At 51.4% G+C, this 21,474-nt stretch overlaps 1 protein-coding gene across 1 annotated transcript in view; it reads left to right on the top strand.

The window, feature by feature from the left end:
* MAP4 (microtubule associated protein 4) overlaps positions 1-21,474 on the top strand; it is a 155,696-nt gene that overhangs the window by 76,601 nt on the left and 57,621 nt on the right. The window contains 5 exon segments of the mRNA XM_030971476.1: positions 14,270-14,383; positions 18,495-18,605; positions 19,428-19,556; positions 20,212-20,286; positions 21,145-21,288. Coding sequence (XP_030827336.1) covers positions 14,270-14,383; positions 18,495-18,605; positions 19,428-19,556; positions 20,212-20,286; positions 21,145-21,288 — 573 coding nt within the window.

The raw sequence follows: 21,474 nt of genomic DNA, 5'->3' as shown, positions 1-21,474 counted from the left end.
TTCGTGGTGGGAGGGCTGGGAGCAGAGCTCAGTTTCCTCAGCCAAACATTGAAATTGTTCCTTCCCCAGGCTGCCCTGGCAGTGGTGGCCAGCAGGACACTGCTGGGTCAGGCTGCAGTGGCTCTGGGACATTCCCTGTCCATGGGTTTGCCACAGGGGAAAGGATGGAGGGGTCTGGCTCTGAGGATGCCACCAATTCTGCTTTTATTTTATCTTTTTGTGCTTCCAAATCTCCCATCCCAGTGCCCAGCTGGGGAGTGGAATCTGCCAAGGGAAATGATAAAATCAGAATATCCTGGACTGGGAGGGAAACCCAGGGATCATCAAACTCCAGGGAGGTTCTGGTCGCTGGGCAGCAGTGTCTGATCTGATCCTCCAGCACACACAGGTGACAGAAACTGAGTCTGAGATGTGCAGGCTGAATGTTTTCTCTGAGAAAAGATATTTTTATCTGCCTTTCATCAGAAGTTTTGGGTTTCTAGGATTAAAAATGAAAACATTAAGCGAGGGTTGTTTTGGATCCTCGATCCTCACACTCTAATAACTGGTTGTGTTCCTCCAGGAAGAGAATTCCCCTTTTGACATTGCCTTGCCACTTGTCACTTAGCCAACTCTTTATTTACCTTTGTGTCATTTCCTTGTGTCTCCACTTTCCCTAACATTTCCCCTGGCTACAGATAAAAATACTTCTGCTTTCAGCTTTGTCAAGCCTTCCATGCTTTGCCTGGAAAAGCTGTGATGTTCCATCTCCTACATTAACACTCTCCTGCTTCCCAGTGATGCAGACAGCTCTTTCAAAATGTCACTCATGGGCAGTTTTTCAAGATTTTAGGGGCTCTGTGTCTCAATTTTACAACCAAAATTAATGATTTTGCTTTAAAAAAAAATCTGCAATTTTGTGTGCATCACTGAAAGTTTCAGGTAGTTTTTGGCAGCTCTGTATTCTACCAAAGAGAATCTCAGATTCAATAGGAATGGGAACCTGATAATCATGGAGAGATCCAAATTGGAGTTGCCCCATTTTGTAGCTGAGAGTTGAGGAAGATGAGATTTACCTGGCCAGACTTTCAGCTAAAAACACTTAAATATATGTATAAATGGGCTGAGGAGAGGTTTCAAGTGGCAGTTGTGTTTCCTGGGGTGATTTTAGAATTGCTGCTCACAGGGGTCACATCAGGTTTTTAACTTCTGAGTCTTGTGCTACTTTTCTGTAATAGGGTTGGCTCCAGTCCTGCTAAAATCAGGAGGTTTCAGCATTAAACCTCTGTGAATTGAAGACAACCAGAAGTTCAGCAGGGCCTGGGAAGCTCCAGGAGAGCTGGAGAGAGGCTGGGGACAAGGGATGGAGGGACAGGACACAGGGAATGGCTCCCACTGCCGGGTGGGATAATGGGAAGGAATTCCTGGCTGGAGGATGGTGAGAGGCTGGGATGGGATTCCCAGAGCAGCTGTGGCTGCCCCTGGGTCCCTGAAGTGTCCAAGGCCAGGCTGGACAGGTTTGGGGCACCATGGGACAGTGAGAGGTGTCCCTGCCCAGGTGGCACGGGATGACGCTGACGGTCCCTCCACACCCAAACCATTCAGGGATTTGTTCTCATCTGTTTGGTGATGAATTCCAGTCTCAAGCCATACCCCCAAAAGGACCTGGAGGGCAGGAATTGAGGGGTTTGTCCCTTGTTGGTGTCCTCTGGAGTCACCCCCAGCTGCCCTGTGCCCAGACCCTTCCTGCAGCCTGTCCCTGTGCCCGCGGCGTCGGTGGCACCGTCTCGTCCCCTCTGGGCTCAGGGCTGGCTTTGAAGGTGACACTTGGTGTGCTCTGCTGTCCCCAAGCCCAGGGGCCACGTCTGGGCTGGCTGAGCCCTGCAGGGTGAGCAGAGCTGGGAGCAGCTCCCAGAAGCCTGGAAATGTCCTCTGGCGTCAGCGTCAAAGCGCGGCGCCGCCCGCGCTGTCAGCTCCGTCCAGGTGAGACAGTTCAGTCCCAGAGCACGGATCTGGGCAGGAATTCACTTTGCTTTTCCTTCCATCCCATGTCCGTGGGGGTCAGGTGGGAGGTCCCATGGAACAGCCCTGCTTCGAGGTGAGCTGCTCCCTCAGATGCCAGGTTGAGTCTCTCAGGGCTCGTCCACAGGAATGAAAACATTTTGTTTCCTAGATTTTCAGAGGAAAATCAAATTGGCAGGGTTTTTTTCAAAACATCAGAAACTCCTTAGTGAGGAATTAAAGAATTCCTAGAAAACTGGCTGCCTCTCTGCAGGGCTGTAAATTAGAATGATTTCAAAAGAGCACAGACAGCGTGTCATCTTCCTCATTCTCAAGCAGAAGCTGCCTGAATAAACAGTAATAGAATTGTAGATTCTTCTGGTATTATGTAAATGGCTTCATGCTTTGATGTCCCTCGTGTCATTAGTTTGACACTAGCTGGAATTAATGGCCATAAAACTCTATTACAAACATGGCAGAGAGATTTCTCCTGACTGCCTCTGATTCCTCCTGTGAGCTCGCTGCCTGTGCCCCGGGATTGGGGAAGCTGAAAGTAGGTCAGGGTGATGTGTGTGAGCAGGGATGCTGGAATCACAGCCACAAACAAACAGCACTGAGTGCTGAAGGGAAATCTGCTATTTTAAGCCCTTATTTCCATTATCACCATCTCATTCTGCACAACAAGCATGTCGGGGGGTGTTGGGGCCGTGCACCCACAGATGGGACCCAGGAAGGAGGAGGAAAAATACAAATGAGTATATAGAGATGTATGTGTGTGTGTATGTGTGTGTTTCAAGGGTGACAGTAAATACTGTCACTTCTGAATGGCTCCTCTCCATCTCATGTGAGGCAGAGTGAAAGTGCCAAAATATGTAGGTCAAGAGAAATGAAGTGTTTTGCATCCAAGCAGCAATCAAGTGCTGGAATTCCAGGCTGGATACACCGGTACCGTGTGGTGGAACATGGGGCAGGATTTTGGGGATTTCTAGAGTTTTCTAGAGTTCCCACACTCCTTACATATTTATAATTCATTCCTCATCCTCAGAGGGGCTCCCTCACTGACAGCTCTTGGGGACAAGTGTGGGCTCCCAGCCTGAGCTGAAGAGTTGGGATGTTTTGAGCCTGGAGAAGGGTTAATCATGGAGCTTCCCTTAGGACAGCTGGCTGAGGAGAGCTGGGAAACAAGGAATGTGAGAGGACAATAAATTTAAACTCACCTTGGCAGTCAGGGATGGCAGGAGTTAAACCTGTTGGGAAGGTAAAGTGCTAAAAAACTAATGGAGGGAACTGATTTGTGTGGGTAGGAAAGGCACTCACAGACCATCTCCAAGGAGGCTGTGTGAAATGATTTTAAGAGTCTGGAAAAAAAAGGAGGAAATTAATAAAAATGGAAGCAAGGACTTAGAGCTGGAGAGATTTAAGGACTGCCCAGATTATGGTGCACAGTGATTTACAAGCACTGAAGTGCACGAGTCAAAGGAAGAGGATTTCCAGTTTATTAGAGATAAGAGAAGGTTGGAAGAAAGCTGTTAAATGGAGATGGAGGGGAAAGTGATGCACAAGAGACTGCAGGGTTCAGCCCTTAGCCTGCTTTAGTTCTGGTTGTTATCATTTGATAAGGATTAGAGCTCCATCCAGGCCGGGGAGCAGGAGCCAGGGCAGCTCAGGGGTGGGGATGGGTGTTCCAGGTGATGGACAGGGCAGGCACCACCCTGGGCTAGGTGTGTGAAGGATTATTAATTTGTAACCTAGTTCATTAAAAGATATCAGGGCAAGCGCTGACACAACCAGAAAGGGCCAGCTGGAGTGCTAAAAGTGTGAGGGGGCAGCAGACGAGGTGTAGCTGCAGCGTGGTGCAGTGAGGATGTCTTCTTCATGTCTTTTATCTGCTGTAAGTTTTGAGAAGAGTCAGAGTTTCGTGCCCTCCTCAGCCTGAGGAGCAGCTCCTGCAAAGTGCTGTCAGTGGATCAAGTGAGCTGCTGTGTGGACCTTGTTCTTCCTCGTGGTTCTGTCAATATTGACTCTCCAAGGAGCACACTTGGAGCTCCTGATCCCCAGCAGAGTCTGTAAGTGCTGCTTTTTCTTCTTTTTGTTTTCTTCTCTGGCCCTGACTGCATTTAAAAGAGAAGAATTCAGGTCCTGGGTGGTGTCAGGGGCGGATCTGGGGTTTGCAGCACAGGGAGCAGCGGCCGTGTCCTGCTGGGGTCGTGGGTGTGGGAGCTGGGCACTGCTCCAGCTGCTCCTGCCAGGGCCTGGCTGGGCAGCTCTGCCCAGGCTGTGCCAGGCAGGGGGAATCACTCTGGGACGTGGGGAACGTGTGCTGCCTGCCTGAGCCTTGGCAGGACAGCTCAGGTACCCAGTTCCCACGGAGAGAGCAGAGCTGGGGTGGTCTGAGTGCTGGGGCACAGCAGCAGCAGGAGTCCTGGCCTGCCTTAGGATCTGAAGGTCAAGGAGTGCTTTGTGCTCAGCTGAAAAGAAACCTGCAGCTCTCTTCTTTATGGTAAATGTGCTTGGATCTCAAGGAAAAAGCTTAGGGAAGGTTTGAGGTACCAGATCATCATCAGTGGGAAGTAGGGGATATTTTATTTTTGGAATTTTGCTGATTATTTATTCCTCAGGTATTTTTTTAAATTTCACTCTGTGGCTCTTGGGTTTCCTGGGAGCAGGAGGCACTTTGCAAGTGCCAGTCCTGTGTGCAGACTGGCAGCAGATGGTGGTTTGGCTGCTCTTCTGTGTTTGTGGTGTCCTGAACCCTCTGCAGGTGTTGGCATCAGCCCAGGCTGCAGCTCAGGATTCCCTGAGCTGTGTCTGGTACCAGCCCAAAATCTCAGCTGCGCTGGAGGGTATTCCTGGGCCTCCTGTGAGCAAGAGCAGAACCACAGAGTCATGGGATGGTGTGGGAAGGGACCTCACAGGGTTCCAGCCCTGCCACGGCAGGGACACCTTCCACTGTCCCAGGCTGTGCTCCGAGCCCTTCCAGCCTGGCCTGGGACACTGCCAGGGATTGAAATCCCCAACTTCTCTGGCACCCTGTGCCTGTGCTGTGCTCCTGAGCCCCAGGGAGTCAGCACACACCTGGGAGGCACCAGAGCACATTCTCCAGCTCACAGCTGCTCCTGCTCACCTTCCAAATCCTTGGGTTCCCTGTCTGGGTCGGCTGAGTCTCTGGTCATGTTTGCTCATCCCTCCCCCTTCTCCAGAGCCTTAGAAGAGATCTGTGTCCCTGTCCTAGACACTGCTTCAGTTTTCCTGGGGGAAAGGAACTTCAGACCTGCCTGCCTTGAAAGTCCCTGCAGGGTGACAATTCCTGTGTCCCTGTGTGAAAGGTCTGAGCAATCTCAGCAGTGACCTTTGAGCAGGAGTCCTTGTGCTGCTCCCTCTGTGCTGTGCCCTTGTGCAGGGCTGCTGCTCTCAGTCCTGCCTCCCTCCTGAGCCTGGCTTAGCCTGGAGCCCAGGCAGGCTCCTCAGGGCTGAGATCTGCTCCAGCTCTGCCCCACCAAGGAGCTGAGGCTGGAACTGGAGCATTCCCTGCATCAGGCTGGAGCAGTGTAAATTTGGAAGCAGCCCTTTCAGGGGAAATTGCCTTTCCCTGCTCAGAAGGAGGGCTGACAGCACTGCGGGTCACAGCTCTGCAAAGTGCACTGTTACTGCTCGGTGCCAGCACAGGGACACTGCCCTGCCTGGGCTGGCACCGGCCAGGGAGGGGCTGCCATCCCCCCAAACCTCCCTGGGGCTCCTGCCAGCCTGCTCTGGGACTCAGGAGCTTCTGTAGGGCATGGAAGCAGCACAGCTCGGTGGGAGAGTTCATGGCAGCTCAGGTGACCCTTTTTTACACCGAGGTTTTGTCCCTCAGCATTGTGTCCCGTCACTCCCAGCGCTGTGTGCTCATGGCTCTGGGATCTGCTGCTCAGGAGCTGTGGCCAGGCTGGCACAGGGAGGAGGAGGCTCCAGCTGGTGCTCACAGCTCAGCCTGGAGAAAAGGGGGCTCAGGGGGGACCTTCTGGTCCTCCAGAACTCCCTGCCAGGAGGGCACAGCCGGGGGGTCGGGCTGTGCTCCCAGGGAACAGGGACAGGAGCAGAGGGAACGGCCTCAGGCTGGGCCAGGGCAGGGTCTGGGTGGGCACAGCAGGAATTTCCCCATGGAAAGGGTGCTCAGGCCTTGGCAGGGGCTGCCTGAGGAGGTTTGGAGTGGCCAACCCTGCAGGTGTCACCTGGAGATGGCACTCGGTGCTCTGGGGACAATTTGGGCATTAGGCACAGCTTGGACTGGATGATCCTGGAGAGCTTTTCCATCCTGGATGATTGCAGGATTCTGGGATCTCTGGGGCTCTCCCCATGCCAGCACAGTGGGGTCTGGACAGGCCTCCTGTGCCCACTGCTCACTATGATCCCTTTGCCTCAGAAGTGAGTTTATTTCAGCTTCAGACGTTTCAGGCAGGGCAGCCTGGGCAGGGTGCCCCAGACCTTCCTCTGGGTTTTCCTCCTCAGCTTTGAGGCAGGATGCAAGGCCAGGGAATGGGGCAGGGACTCGGCTGCCTCAGCCCTGGCATTGCTGCCCTGGCATTGCTGCCCTGGGCTTTCCACAGGAGATGGTCTCTGCATCACCTGCACCTCACCCTGCGCCTGCTGAACAGGTCTGGGGGGTTTTGCCTGGCTGTGGATGGAAGTATTCCCTGCCAAGGATGTGCAGGAGGCTCCTGGCTTTAGGAAGGAACCCCAGTTGAAACAGAAGTGTCTCAGTTGTGCCACTTGGCTGAGAAAAAACAAACAAAAAGTCCAAGCTGGGACACTTGCACTGTCCCAGGTGCTCCAAGTCCTGTCCAGCCTGGCCTTGGGGACTTCAGGGATCCAGGGGCAGCCCCAGCTGCTCTGGGAATTCCATCCCAGCGCCTCCCCACGCTCCAGGGAACAATTCCTCATTCCCAATCTCCCATCCATCCCTGCCCTCTGGCAGTGGGAGCCATTCCCTGTGTCCTGTCCCTCCATCCCTTGTCCCCAGTCCCTGTCCAGCTCCCAACACCTGGAGTATTTCCAGTGTGGTGTAAATAAGTCTTTAGTGAGCCTTTTGTTTAAAAACAGAGCTTCAGGTGCCTTTGTTATTACCAGATGAGTCTTTGTTATTAACAAATGTTATTACCAGATGAGTCTTTGTTATTAACAGAGGTTATTACCAGATGAGTCTGTGCAGGCTGGCTCCAGGTGAGGGGTCTGGGGAGGTGGGAGCTGTCCCATGGTCCAGGGCACTGAGGAATAAATGTGAGCAGTGCTGAGGATTCCCCACTCCCTGAGCAGCTGGTGTTCCCCGTGGGGAGCAGGAGCAGCAGGACAAACAGGGAGCACTTAGAGCAGAGCTGGGAGCTTTCTGTGCCTCCCTGGTTCCACCTCCCAGTCCATGACAAAGCAATTGCTGCCAAAATTCCCTCTGGGAAGGAGAAGTAAGGAAGGGAAAAAAGCTGGACAAGAAACTCTAGCAACTGCATTTTTTTCCCTTGTAGATTTTTTTTACAAGGCAGAACATGAACCTTGTGTTGAACTTTCAAGTTACTGACTTTGCATCTCTGAAGTTTGGAGATAGTGGTTCTGACAGTCGTAGGCACAGGGCCCTTTTAGCATTCAGGATTATGTAACCTCATGGAATTTCAGAGGGAAGGCAGCAAAACCCTTCTGGAACTGTCAGCACCCTCTGAAATGCCCTGCAGTTCCTTGAGGGCCTTGCACAGATTCCTGATCATCTTCTTCTTCCCATCCAGCTCAGTGGTGGAATTTAATTTGCTTCTCATTGCAGGGACTTGAGAGTGCCAGGGCTAGGGGGAGTGGGTTCCCAGTGCCAGAGGGCAGGGCTGGATGGGATACTGGGGAGGAATTTCCTGCCTGGGAGGCTGGGATGGAATTCCCAGAGCAGCTGGGGCTGCCCCTGGATCCCTGGCAGTGCCCAAGGCCAGGCTGGACAGGGCTTGGAGCACCTGGGACAGTGGGAGGTTGGAATGAGATGATCTTTAAGTCCCTTCCAGCCCAAACCATTCTGATATTCTATGAAATTAAAGTATTTTGTGTAATCCCAGCCAGATTTGGGCTCAGCACTGGCTCCTGGGATTAAACTTTCCTCTCCTGCAAGGACAGAAATGTGTTTTCCCCAAAAAGCTGGGTGTGAGGAGCCTGAGAGGGCTCAGGAAGCTCTGCCACGCTCAGGCCAGCAGCTTTGCCCAGAGCAGGGAAAGCAGACTCTGCCCAGCTGGGTTTGGAGCTGCCCAGGGCTGGACACTCCACAGCCTCTCTGGCCAACCTGCCCCGTGTCCAGTCCCCTCAGAGTTCAGTTTTCAATGGAATCGCTGCATTTCACTTTGACAGGAGGAAAGGGAGGCAGTAACCAGCTCTGACAGCTCTGCTCTGGGTGAGCTGTCCTCAATCAGGGCTGCCAGCTCAGTGATTTAGACATTCATTAAATGCAAAAACTTCTTGGAATCTTGAGCTCTTATTCCCTTGGATAAAAATGCACAGCCTCCCTTTGGGTGGCTGGCTGACATCTTTTCCCATGTAGCTGCTGTCTGTGCTTATCCCTTAGATTTTGGATTAGTGAAGCTTGTCTGCAAAACTCACTCACAGGGATTTTCAGACCCTTCACTCTGAACTGAGCTAGGCAATATTTTATTTTACAAAATGATGAGACTGATCATAAAGCATTGAGAGGGTATTCCTACAGGATACTCCAAAGCCAGCAGGCACAAAGAGAGCCTGAGCTTCCATGGGGAGGTACCCTGTGACCTTTCAGGGGAAACTTTTGCCTCCCTTACCCTAAATAATGTCTGGAAATAATGTCCTGGGCAAAGGAAAGAGACCCTGGAATGTCTTGGCTGCCTGCTGGGGTTTTTACCTGATGTTCCAGATAGATCCCATCCTGTACAGCACCACTGGGCAGCAGATTGAAGGGATGTGTGCCTGAAAATCAGACAGGACATGCAGGCAGAGTTCTCATGAATCCCTCAGGGGGGAATCAGGAGCTGCTCCTGGTAATAAATGTCCTGAGCACAGGCAGTTCCTCACACAGGCACCAAGTGCTCCCAAAACAGCCTAAGTCTCGTGTGGAATTCCAGCCCAAACCATTCCATGACTGATTCTGAAGCTCCTTTTTGAGGCTGCTGATCCCACACCCTGCAGAGGAGGATGTGTTTGGGACTGATGGGAATTGATTGGCATTGCTGGTAAAACTGCTGCTCTCTGGGGACTCCAGCAAGGCCAACTGTGCCTCCCCATGCCAGGGTGATCCGGGGAAATTCCCTTTGGGATCCTCTGCAGGAATGGAGCTCCCAAGCCTCCCTTTCCCTGTGTTCCCTGCTGGCTGCTGGCAGGGCCCTCTCCTGGCTGCTCACTCAGTAATTTTGAAGCTCCTTAACCCCGAGCTGGAGGTCTGGCCAGTGACCTGCCAAGATTAGCATCTCCTGCAGGGAAAAGGCTTTAGAGAGTAATCCTGTGTTCAGAGAGCCCCTGGCTGGACATTCCCTGGGGTGTCCTGTGTGCCAGCAGCTCCAGGAGCGTGTGCTGCCCGAGCTCCCAGCTGCCAGCCCGGGCACAGGGGTTGGTGGCCACGGGGGCACTTTTGGCTGGATTAGCTGTGAATTGGGTGCTGTGACCGAGCTGACCCGTGCAGAGAGATGATCAAACAAACAATTCCACGCTGTCAGCAGCCCTGCTAAATGTTCCATCCTCATCCTGCCCTGGGAGCAGTGTGCAGAAGGTGCTTCTTGCATGGGATCCTTGTTTTTCCTTTCAGAAGCAAGTTTGCTTTGTAAGTATGTTGTTAATGGTCTTTTTTCCTTTAAGCAAGACTTTGTAAGCTCTAATCCTACATTGGTTTATATTATCAGGGCTCGTAACCGGATTTTCAGCTATCAGCCAGCTTTAATACTTGCTAAAATTGCTTTACAGGTCTGTGGGATCTGTCAGATTTGCATTTTGCGTGGAGTGCATTATCTGCTGCCATGCACATCCACGGGCACTGGCAGCACTGGGCCTTGGAAGAGTTTGGCTTCTCCTTTGTGTTGTTTTGTGTCTTTTGTTGGTAGGTCAGAGGCAGAAGGTGTGTCTGGGGAGCTTGGGTTTGGAACTGAAAAATCCTCTTTTCCCAGTCCTTGGCAAATCTGAGATCCCATTTGGTGTTCCAGGTTTGATAAGGGGAAACTGAATATTGGGATGGGGTGGGGATGACAGATAAGCTGGAAGTGTCCATGGTATGGCACATAACTTGGGAAACATTGTGGGAATAGCAGAGGGGGTTTGCTGAAGGTGACTGTGATTCAGAAATCTTTGCTGTCCTGGCTCTGGCATGGCCAGCTGGGTCCTGGCTGGCCCAGGGAAGGGGTGGCTGCTCCAGCCTTGTCCCTGTGGCTGGCCCTGCTCTGCTCTCCCTGCTCCAGAGCTGCCTGCATCCCTCCTTGCACCGGGATTCCTGCTGGGAAGCACTGCCTGCTTTGGGTTTTTAATTTGCATCTGTTGTGAAAATATTGTGTGAAGAATATTCCAGTCTTGGGTTTGGATTTGGAAGGATTTGGCAGAGGCAGCTCCCAACTGCTCCTGATGCAGCTTGCAGCCGGCTCTGGGGCTTTGCTGCAGCTCAGGGCTTGCAAACACTGCCTGAGTTTTGCTCAACTTGGTTCCATCTGATGGCAAATGGAAATATTTCCCATCCCAATTCCTTTTGTCTCCTGCTGCTCCCTCCTTCTCCAGCCCCAGCTGTTCTTCTCCTCTGTATCAAAAGGCATGAGCACAACCTGGTACTAAACCCCCCCCAAAGTGAAGGGTTTTATTCAGGTTTACCTTTCTGACCCTAATTTTATGTTCTTCCCTGTGAAAGCTTTCATCGTGGCAATATGCCAATATATTTTTAGTGCTAACAAATCGATTTGTTTCAAATATTCGAGTTCAAGCAGTGGGTGCTCTCCATCAGACTCAATGTAGGTCCAACCCAGCACTCTGTTAGTGTCATAATATCATCATATCATCTTTGAGGAAGTTTTGGAATGTTTTAACTGCTCCCAGGCTCTTCCTCACGCTGTCAAGGACTTTCAGTGTCTTCTATTTTTTTTTTTTTGCTTTAAATAGTTTTATAGACACACGAATGACAGGCTCCTGTCTAGAGGAATTTACAGTGGAATCTAATTAAATCCCTTGCTGTTCTGTACCACAAATAATGGTAAATAATAATAATGTCTCTTGACACATTGCAGTGGCACTTTATCTCCAAAGTACTTTGCAAAGCTAAATAAAATAGTACGAAAATTACATTATATTATCAAATAAAATACTAATAAAATATTTTCTCCTGAAATAATCAGGCTTTTAGCTGCTGCAGGCTCGGACAGCATTGCCCAGGCTGGGTTTGATTTTTCACAGGACACATGGGGGGGTGTTGTCCCCTGTGTCCCCCTGTCCTTTGCCAGGGGCAGGCTGGGGTGGTGTCACCCTGCCTGGGAGCTGCTGAGTGCCCCTGCTGAAGTCAGCCATGGCAAATGGAGCCACTGAGCAGAATTAAAGCTGAGCTGGGGAAAAAAAATGCCTGTGCCAGGCGCCGCTGTGGCAGAGAAGCAGAGAGCGATGGGGCAGGCCCGGCTGCTGGGGAGATGAGAGGCGGAGAGGGGGGGGCTGCGGGGGGGGGGGATGGCGGGGCGCCGAGGCAGGCGGGTGGATGGGGATCAGGGCAGGGCTGCCGGGGATGGATGGGTCAGGGCAGGGCTGCCGGGGCTGGATGGGATGGATGGATCAGGGCAGGGCTGCAGGGCTGCTCAGGGTCCTGTTCTCCTGGAGACAAGGGGTGGGAATGTTGTGATCCTTGGAATTCCCCTTTCATTCCCAGTCTGGCTTTCCCAGTGTGTGTAAGTGTAAAAAATCAATTTTATTTGTGTTTCCCCATGTGTGTAAATGTAAAAATCCATTTTATTTGTGTTTCCTTGGACCAGCATCTCTCTGGCATTTGTTCTGCCCCTGGCAGCTCCTGCTGGGGACACCCACGTGGGAATGTTGGGACAGGGGCAGGTGGAGCTTGTGTCCTGCTCCCGCCCAGGGTGGCATTGGGGACACAGTGCCAGCACCTCGGTGTCCCTGAGCACGTGGCCTTCCCTCCATGTGACCCTCCGAGGGACCCGAACCCTGGGAAGCTCCTGCCTGGCGGCTGGGAACAGGGACACAAAGGGGACACACTGGGGATGTCACACACGGGGAGTGTCACACACACAGTGTCACGCACGGGGAGTGTCGCACAGCCAGTGTCACACACAGTGTCACACACATAGTGTCACACACAGTGTCACACACACAGGGAGTGTCACACACACAGTGTCACACATAGTGTTACACACAGTGTCACACACACAGGGAGTGTCACACACATAGTGTCACGCATGGGGAGTGTCGCACAGCCAGTGTCACACACACAGGGAGTGTCACACACACAGTGTCACACACAGTGTCACACAGTGTCACACACACAGGGAGTGTCACACACACAGGCAGTGTCACACACAGTGTCACACACACAGTGTCACACACACAGGCAGTGTCACACACACAGGGAGTGTCACACACACAGTGTACACACACAGTGTCACACACACACACAGGGAGTGTCACACACACAGTGTCACACACAGTGTCACACCCACAGGGAGTGTCACACGGCCCTGGCTCACAGGGCCACACCCTGGGGACACGGCAGCTTCAGAGCCTGACTGGAAGTAATATTTACATTAATTGTATTAGTCATTATACATATGGATTTATATTTATATATATAAATATAAATATGTGTGTGTGTGTGTATAGAAATAAAAATATGTATAGAATAATGTATCATACATAATTTACATATATTTATAAATTTATAAATATTATAATATACATTATATAATATAATGTAATATATAATAAAACCCACATGAAAATTTATAAACTATACATGATACAATATAGATTATAATATGTAGTTTAATGTGCATGAAAACATAAAATATATATTACAAAGTACATATAATATATATAATATATTATATATCTATAATGTTTATGCTATATAATATATGCTATATGTATATATTACATTTATTTATAACATAAATTATCTAACATATTATAGAATGTATTATAATCTTAATTATTGTTTTAATTATTATTAATTTAATTATTAAATATTTATATTATTAATTTTATTATTAATTAGAAGTAATATTTAATATTTATCCCAGTCAGAGCTTTGGACATGTTTCAAACTCCAAGGAATCCCCTCCTGCTCCTCTAAACCCAAACTCTCTGAGCAAATTGTTGAACCCACCTGATGACTTGTACTGGTGACCTTTCCTTGTTTTATGATGTAAAACAAACCCCAAGCCCCACAAAAGCGATTTTTCATCTTATTCTCTCTCAAAAACATTATTATTATATTCTTCTTCTTCTTATTATTATTATTATTCTTATTATTATCATCATCATCATCATCATCATCATCATCATTATTAGGGCTGAATCTCTGCCCACCTTGCTGTGAGCTCTCAGCCCACCTGACACCTCCAGGTTGTTGTTTTACAGACCGGAGTCATGTTTTTAATTAATTCTTCCCTTCTGGTCCTTCTGTGCCTTAACATTAGGTTATTTTTAGTAACTACAGTTTTGCACTGAACTAAGGGTTATATCCAGGGTTATTTTGTGATGAATTTCATCTCCTGAGCTCCAGGCTTGCAGGTATTGTCAGCCTAAGTGAAGGTAAAAATATTAAAAGCATGAAGAGATGTATTGGCAGAGAGCAGAGGATGTTGTATTGGGGAGAAGTAGACACTGTAAATATTTCTGTTTCTTTCCAAAAGAAGCTGGAACCAGTTTAAAACTCTAATGTTGTCCTCAGAAGAGTTGATAAATTCAGGCCTCCTTAAAACAGAAATAAAGCTAAAAGTCATTAGTCTGGGTATTAATTTTGAGCCTTTTCACTGAGTTTGTCCTGTTTAAAGCCTCAGGACTTAGGGTTTTGTTCCTTTTGTACGACTGGGGGCTGTGGACCAGGACAGCACTTCCATGTCAGTCTGTTCTTGATCATAACGTGTGCCTCAGGACACAGAAATCCCCATTATTCTGGGTCTTGTATTTGAAGAGCTGGATGAAACCGGTCAAAAATGGATATTATGGGCTCTGGTTTGGCTGCCAGTCCCAGTTTCCTGGGGATGTCACACCCAAATGTCACATAGTGCAGTGATCCATTTCAAACATTTCAATGTTTGGCTTTTGACTGGGTCATTTTCTTCTCCCGTGTCAGTATTCCCAGGAGAAATCATGGATGAGAAGATGTCCTACAAAGAGTTCCTGGATCGCAACGACACCTGGTCAGCAGAGGAGAGGGACCTGTGCTTCAAACCCATGGACATGGCTGGTAGGATGGCTCAGGGGCTGGAGCACCCTGATTTCAGCAGCTGGGGGACCTCATGGGCTGCAGGTTCTGTCCCTGAGGGGCTCCTGCTCCCCTCACGGCCTGCAGGCTCCATGCCTGATGGGCTCCTGCACCCCTCAATCATGGCCTGCAGGGTCCATGCCTGATGGGCACCTGCTCCCCTCACGGACTGCAGGCTCCATGCCTGATGGGCTCCTGCACCCCTCAATCATGGCCTGCAGGGTCCATGCCTGATGGGCACCTGCTCCCCTCACGGACTGCAGGCTCCATCTCTGAGGGGCTTCTGCTCCCCTCATGGACTGCAGGCTCCATCCCTGAGGGGCTCCTGCTCCCCTCAATCATGGCCTGCAGGCTCCATCCCTGAGGGGCTCCTGCTCCCTCAATCATGGACTGTAGGCCCCATTCCTGAGGGGCTCCTGCTCCCTCAATCATGGACTGTAGGCCCCATTCCTGAGGGGCTCCTGCTCCCTCAATCATGGACTGTAGGCCCCATTCCTGAGGGGCTCCTGCCTCCCTCAATCATGGCCTGCAGGCTCCATCCCTCAGGGGCTCCTGCTTCCCTCACGGTCTGCAGGCTCCATAGCTAAGGGGCTGCTGCTCCCCTCATGGCCTTCGGCAGCCCCTGGATTCTCCAGGTGTTGGTTTTTGGTTTTGTGCCCAGCCCTGCTCAGGGGATCCTCCCTGGGGATGGGGGTGAGGGTCTGGGGTGACCCCTCCATGGTCATGGCCAGCATGGTGGGTGGATGTTGCTGTGCTGCAGGGCAGGGAGGCTCCAGGGGGATCAGCACAGGATGGATCCATGGCTGAGTGCCAGGTCCTGCCCTCAGGGCACCGTCACCCCATGGAACCTCCAGGCTGGGCACAGGGGCTGGTGACAGCAGCTGGACACGAGCCCAGGGCAGGGATTGTCCCCTGTGCTGGCCCTGCTGAGGGACCCCCTGGAATCATGGGGGCTGCTCTGGGCCCCTCCAGCAGGAGAACCCTGGAGGGGCCGGAGTGTGTCCAGGGAATGGAGCTGGGAAGGGGCTGGAGAATCCCTGAGGGAGCTGGGAAGGGGCTGGAGAATCCCTGAGGGAGCTGGGAAGGGGCTGGAGAATCCCTGAGGAGCTGGGAAGGGGCTGGAGAATCCCTGAGGAGCTGGGAAGGGGCTGGAGAATTCCTGAGGGAGCTGAGAAGGGGCTGGAGAATCCCTGAGGGAGCTGGGAAGGGGCTGGAGAATCCCCTGAGGGAGCTGGGAAGGGGGCTGGAGAATCCCTGAGGGAGCTGGGAAGGGGCTGGAGAATCCCCTGAGGAGCGGGAAGGGGCTGGAGAATCCCTGAGGAGCTGGGAAGGGGCTGGAGAATCCCTGAGGGAGCTGAGAAGGGGCTGGAGAATTCCTGAGGGAGCTGAGAAGGGGCTGGAGAATCCCTGAGGGAGCTGGGAAGGGGCTGGAGAATCCCTGAGGGAGCTGGGAAGGGGCTGGAGAATCCCTGAGGGAGCTGGGAAGGGGCTGGAGAATCCCTGAGGAGCTGGGAATGGGCTCAGCCTGGAGCAAAGGAGGCTCAGGGGCCCTTGTGGCTCTGCACAGCTCCTGCCAGGAGGGCACAGCCGGGGGGTCGGGCTCTGCTCCAGGGAACAGGGACAGGAGCAGAGGGAACGGCCTCAGGCTGGGCTGGGGAGGCTCAGGGTAGAAATTGGGGAAATTCCTTCACTCAAGAGAGGTTCAGTGTTGGCAGAGGCTGCCCAGGGCAGTGTTGAGTCCCCATCCCTGGGAGTGTTCCAAGCCCAAGCAGACACAGCATTTTGTGATTGTTTTGGGGGTATTTGGTCAAAGGTTGGAGTTGATTGTCTTGGAACTCTTTTCCAACCCTAATAATTCTGGGGTTCTATGCCCAGAGCAGGTTTTGGGGGACTCCCACAGCCGAGCTGCTGTGAGCACTGTGGGTTTCAGTGCAGGCCTCCCCAGATGTGTCCCTCTGACCTGCAGTGTCCCCTGCCTGTCCCTGTGTCACATCCTGCCCTGCCGCTGGGGCTGTCCCACACCTCTGCAGCTGCTGACACTGCTGAGTACAAGCTGCACCTTGTGCAGCCCAGCCCTGCACACTGATACGCTTTCACCCAGCAGCTTCCCCTCCATTTTCTCCTTTTTCTCCCTCATTTTTTGAAATGAAATTGCTTGCTGGCTCCAGGAGCACCTGAGAAATGTGGGTCCTGCCCAGATTATCCCAGGCAATCAACCTGGAAACATACAGGATGGAACTTCTTTCTTTTTAATATATTTTTGAGTACTGTAGGCTTGCTTAGGGCATGATTTTCTTACTGACTATGAAGAACTGATGTATTTTTACAAGGATAAGTAATGATGCATGGAAGAACTGGAAGAGCCACAGGTTTCTTGGGTTTTCCCTCCTGTTGCTGTGTGGGTGCAGAAATGGGACATTGGTGTTGTTCTGATCATGAGCCAGATGTCAAATTTGTTAATTAGGAACAATTTACATACCTGGCCTGGCACCCAGTGTTCTTTTGGCCTGAATAATATGAATATTTTAGTTTATTTGTTGCATGAAACCACATTTCTTTAGGTTTCATGTCCTTGGAGTGTGTTGCACACCTGTACAGGCACCACATAAAGTTCAGGATCAAAGTTAGGGTTGTGTTGTGTTGCTCTTCCAGTTGGATATAAATGAGATTCTGCTTAGAGTTCCCATAATGGAGCAGAGATCAGACTCAGAGAAATCATTTAGTTTATTCAATATTTGTATGCCCACCCTTTCGAAAATGGGAGGATGATTTTCTCCCAAGGAGAGGATTCTCTGGCCAGTGGTGTAAAGGATCTCCTGACCAGCATCCCTGTAAATCCTTGTTTTTGGGAAGAAAGAGGGGAAATTTCAGCTCTCCCATTCCTCCCTTTTCCCTCTGGAGCAGAGGTGGGTTGGCCCAGAGATCTGAGCTGCCCATTTTTTCCACATCATCCAACTGCTGGGCAAAGAGAGAACATCAGCAGGATCTCTTTTCATTTTAAATTGGTTTCAGTCATGCTCTTTTTTTCCCTTGTTTTTTGGGGTTGTTTTTTTAACTGGAAAGAAGGCAGTTGTTCAGACCTGGCAATACTGTTGTAAACGGCTCAAAATCAAAATATTCTGCACGTTGCCCTGAGGCAAGATGTTGTCTTGGCATCTCAAATAATCTGACAGGTTTATAAAGGAATTCACTCAGCTCACCTGATCTTGACATCCCAGCCCACTGTGGGCATGGGAACAGCTCAGGCTGGGCTCTCAGCCCTGCAGGGAGCACTTCTGGCATGAAAATGAGCCACAGCCCTCAGCCAAATCCCCCTGAGCTGGGTTTAACTGGAGGAAATCCAAGTGTCTGGAAATAGGGTGCTCACCTGGAGAGGAGAAGCTCCAGGGAGAGCTCAGAGCCCTTGCAGGGCCTGAAGGGGCTCCAGGAGAGCTGGAGAGGGACTGGGGACAAGGCATGGAGGGACAGGACACAGGGAATGGCTCCCAGTGCCAGAGGGCAGGGGTGACAGGGACCTTAAAGGCCACCCAGTGCCACCCCTGCCATGGCAGGGACACCTTCCACTGTCCCAGGCTGCTCCAAGCCCTGTCCAGCCTGGCCTGGGACACTGCCAGGGATAGGACAGTCTGCCTGGGACACTGGGGGATGTTTCAATTTCCCAGTAACTTGGTGTAAATACCAGTCCATAGTAAATACCAGTCCATAAAATACCAGTTCATACTGGGGTGCAGTTCCTAGCTGGGAGAGCTCAGAGATCCCACACCTTTCCCTGCTCTGGGCTGAGCTGAGCCCAGCCTGTGCTCCTGACTCAGATTCATGGGCTGTGGCCATCAGGGCAGATGGTTCCTCCTGGAGGAGAGGGCACAGTTTCTCCAGGAACAGTCATGATCCACTTGCCCCAAAAATCAGCCTGAGCAACTGAGGGTGTAAATTCTAATTGGGAAGGGGTTTGCTCCAAAAGCAGCCTTTCCTTGGAAGTGCAGTGCTGGGACCTGCTGCATCTCCATCCTCCTGTTCCAACGGTGGTCCCTGTCCCCTGAGTGGTGTCCCTGTCACCCTGAGTGGTCACCCTGCCTGCTTGTGTCTCTGCCAGACCCCTTCAGCATGCACAGAGGGGAGAACCTGCCCGAGCTGTCCTTCCCCACGGACATGAAGAGCGCGCCGCTGTTCCCGGGCCACACCGACGCTGCCAGGGACATCCTGGGTGAGCTCCCCTGGACAGCCCTCCCCAGCTGCCAGCTGGGCACTTGGCTCTCTTGTCTTTCTTGTACTGGAAATTCAGGTTGATGTTGGAACGCCAGGATGTTGGTTGAAGGTTCATTTTCACGTACTGAAAATTCAGGTTGATGTTTGAACCCGTTTCTACCTTTCTTAGTAGGAAGGTAGAACTAAAATGCATTCTAAGAGTTAATTGGACAAAGTAGTTTTAAAAGACCTTGAATGTGTGTATCTTGTGACTTTTGGTGCCTTCTCTTTATGCACTAAGTCTGAGTGTAGATGGTGTGCAGAATTTGGATTAGAGAAAAATCAACAACAACCTGAAGTCTGAAAAATCCAAAAGTCCCATCCATCTCTCAGTCCTGGCACAGAACTTCTTAGGGTCTCCCCATCAGGGAATCCACGAGGGAGGTTTCCACAGCTGTAAATTCACAAGCCTTTTTTTTCCCCTGCTCTTGTTTTAGTGGCTAAAACCCAGATACTCAGGAGCTGTTGCTGCAAAGTACTCTTCAGGATTTCAGCTCTTGGATTATTATATCAGTATTGGATTATTAAGGGATTACCAGCTGGAATTAATGGGGGCAGAAGCAGAAAGCCAAAGAAAATAATTTGCTTGTGTTTACTCTCTTAAACCTCGTCAGCAGGTTCTGTTACATACAGAATTTATCGTTTGTGAAGCAGAACTAACATTTGATGCAGATTTATCTGAACTGCTGCCGAGCAGAACAGTCCAAGTGTGGTGGGACTTGAAATTTAGGAGAGGAGTCATTAGGGCTGGTGATTAACAGAAGTTTTTTTATTTCCTTAGCTCCACATGGATCCATGATGGGACCTGAACAGCCTTTCCTGGGGTCCCTGTATTCCCCTGCAGAGGCTCTGGACCCATCAGCCTTCATGGGCCTCGAGTCAGGCACAGAATTCCTGCCAGGAAAAGCAGGTGAGAAGCAAATGTTTCCTCTGACTGGCTGGGTTTGGAGGGTTTGCAGCTGGGAAATCCCACTTTATGAGTCCTAAAAATCTTGGTAGGGAGTTGATACATAAAATGAGTCAAGATTGGAAAGTTTCCTCTTGGCATGGACAGCTGTTGGTTCAGGGGAGCGTTCTGGTGGGAGGCCCTGGCACAGCCAGAGCAGATGTTGCTGCCCCTGGATCCCTGGCAGTGCCCAGGGCCAGGTTGGAGGAGGCTTGGAGAACCCTGGGATAGTGGAAGGTGTTCCTGCCCATGAGATGAGCTTTAAGGTCCCTTCCAGCCCAAACCATGCTGGGATTCTACATTAGCAGGTCACAGGATGGATGAGGTTGGAACTTTTCCAACCCCCCTGCTTAGGCAGGGCTACCCAGAGCCACTTGCCCAGGAGAACCGAGGAAAGAAACTCCTCTTTGGGCTCCTGGGGTCAGTGCTGGGTGTAACTCTTGTCTGATGGGAGCTCTCATTCCCAGTAATCCTGGGAGAACAAAGGTTCTGCTGCCTCTTGCAGAGGGAATTGAAATTCCCTGAGGGTGAACCCCAAACCCAGCAGAGTCAAACCTTCCCCTGGGAAATCAAAGCCCTGTGGGGTCAAGGCTGGACTCAGTGTGTTTGTTTCCCACAGCCCCTGAAGAATACTGGATGGGAGCTCAGCAGGACATGAAGGGACCAGATACCTCTTTCTTTGTTGAGCCACCAGGTAAAAACCAGTTGTGAGCTGATCTGCAGGAAGTGTTGGCAGAGAGCTCCCAAGCAGCAGAACCAGCTCCTCTCCTTGTCTGCCTCCTCAAGGGACACCAGGCTGGGACAGAGGGAGCTGGCCAAGGACAGCGCTGCTTCTGCTGCTCACATCAATGTAGAATGGAAATGAGTTTTGGGGAGTGGGAATGGCTTTAAACTGAAAGAGAGTGGGGTTAGATGGGATATTGGGAAGGAATTCCTGGCTGGAGGGTGGGCAGGCCCTGGCACAGGTGCCCAGAGCAGCTGTGGCTGCCCCTGCATCCCTGGCAGTGCCCAAGGCCAGGCTGGACAGGACTTGGAGCAGCCTGGGACAGTGGGAGGTGTCCCTACCATGGCAGGGGTGGCATTCGGTGATCCTGAGGGTCCCTTCCCACCCAAACCTTTCTGGGATTTTACAATTACCTTTAAATTCTGGTCACAGATAAATCTTTGAAGCTCCACTGGAGCATTATCCCATTGGGAATTTGTGTGTATTACAAAACTTGACCCACAATGGGATCTTTATTTCTGTGAAGAAGCTGAGGACAGTTTTACCCTGGTGATGGGTAGGAAGTGTTTCTGGAGCTGGGGGTGGGACTGGGAGGGTTTGTAGCACAATCCTCCCCAACTTTGCCACTTCTTCTGGGATTCAAGAGTTTTCCTGGGCGCTGCACAAATTATTTTCCTGAGAGTGGGCAATCAGAGCAGATTCTCTCTGAGCTGAAGGGGATTCCCTCCCCGGGGTGGCTGAGGCAGCACCTGCGGGTGTCCCCCCATGCCAGCAGCTCCATGATCTGAGGCCTCTCCAGGAGCTGATTCCAGCTGCTTCTGTTGGCAGTGCCCCCTGCAGCCACAGAAGCCATAAGGACGAGCCTGCCCGAGAGCCCCACGGCAGCAGCAGCCCCTGGGAGCGTTCCTGCTGCAGCCCAGGCCCTGCCAGCAGAGGCTGCAGCCACTGAGGGACCCAAGGCCGCAGCTCCAGGTGAGTCCTGCAGCCTGGAGGGGGGCAGGGGGTGGGAGAACATGGAATCGCCTCTCCTGAGGAAACACAGCGAGGTGGGAACAGATCTGCTGTGCCTGCAGGTGAGGGAGGAGCAGCAAACCTGCTCAGTGGTGTCCCAGTCCAGGAGCTGATTCCATGGCTCTGTGCTGTCTCCACATTTGAGCT

The sequence above is a fragment of the Camarhynchus parvulus genome, chromosome 2 (genome assembly GCF_901933205.1).
Source record: "Camarhynchus parvulus chromosome 2, STF_HiC, whole genome shotgun sequence".
Taxonomy (NCBI): Eukaryota; Metazoa; Chordata; class Aves; order Passeriformes; family Thraupidae; genus Camarhynchus; species Camarhynchus parvulus.
This window is presented reverse-complemented; position numbering and strand designations above follow the sequence as displayed.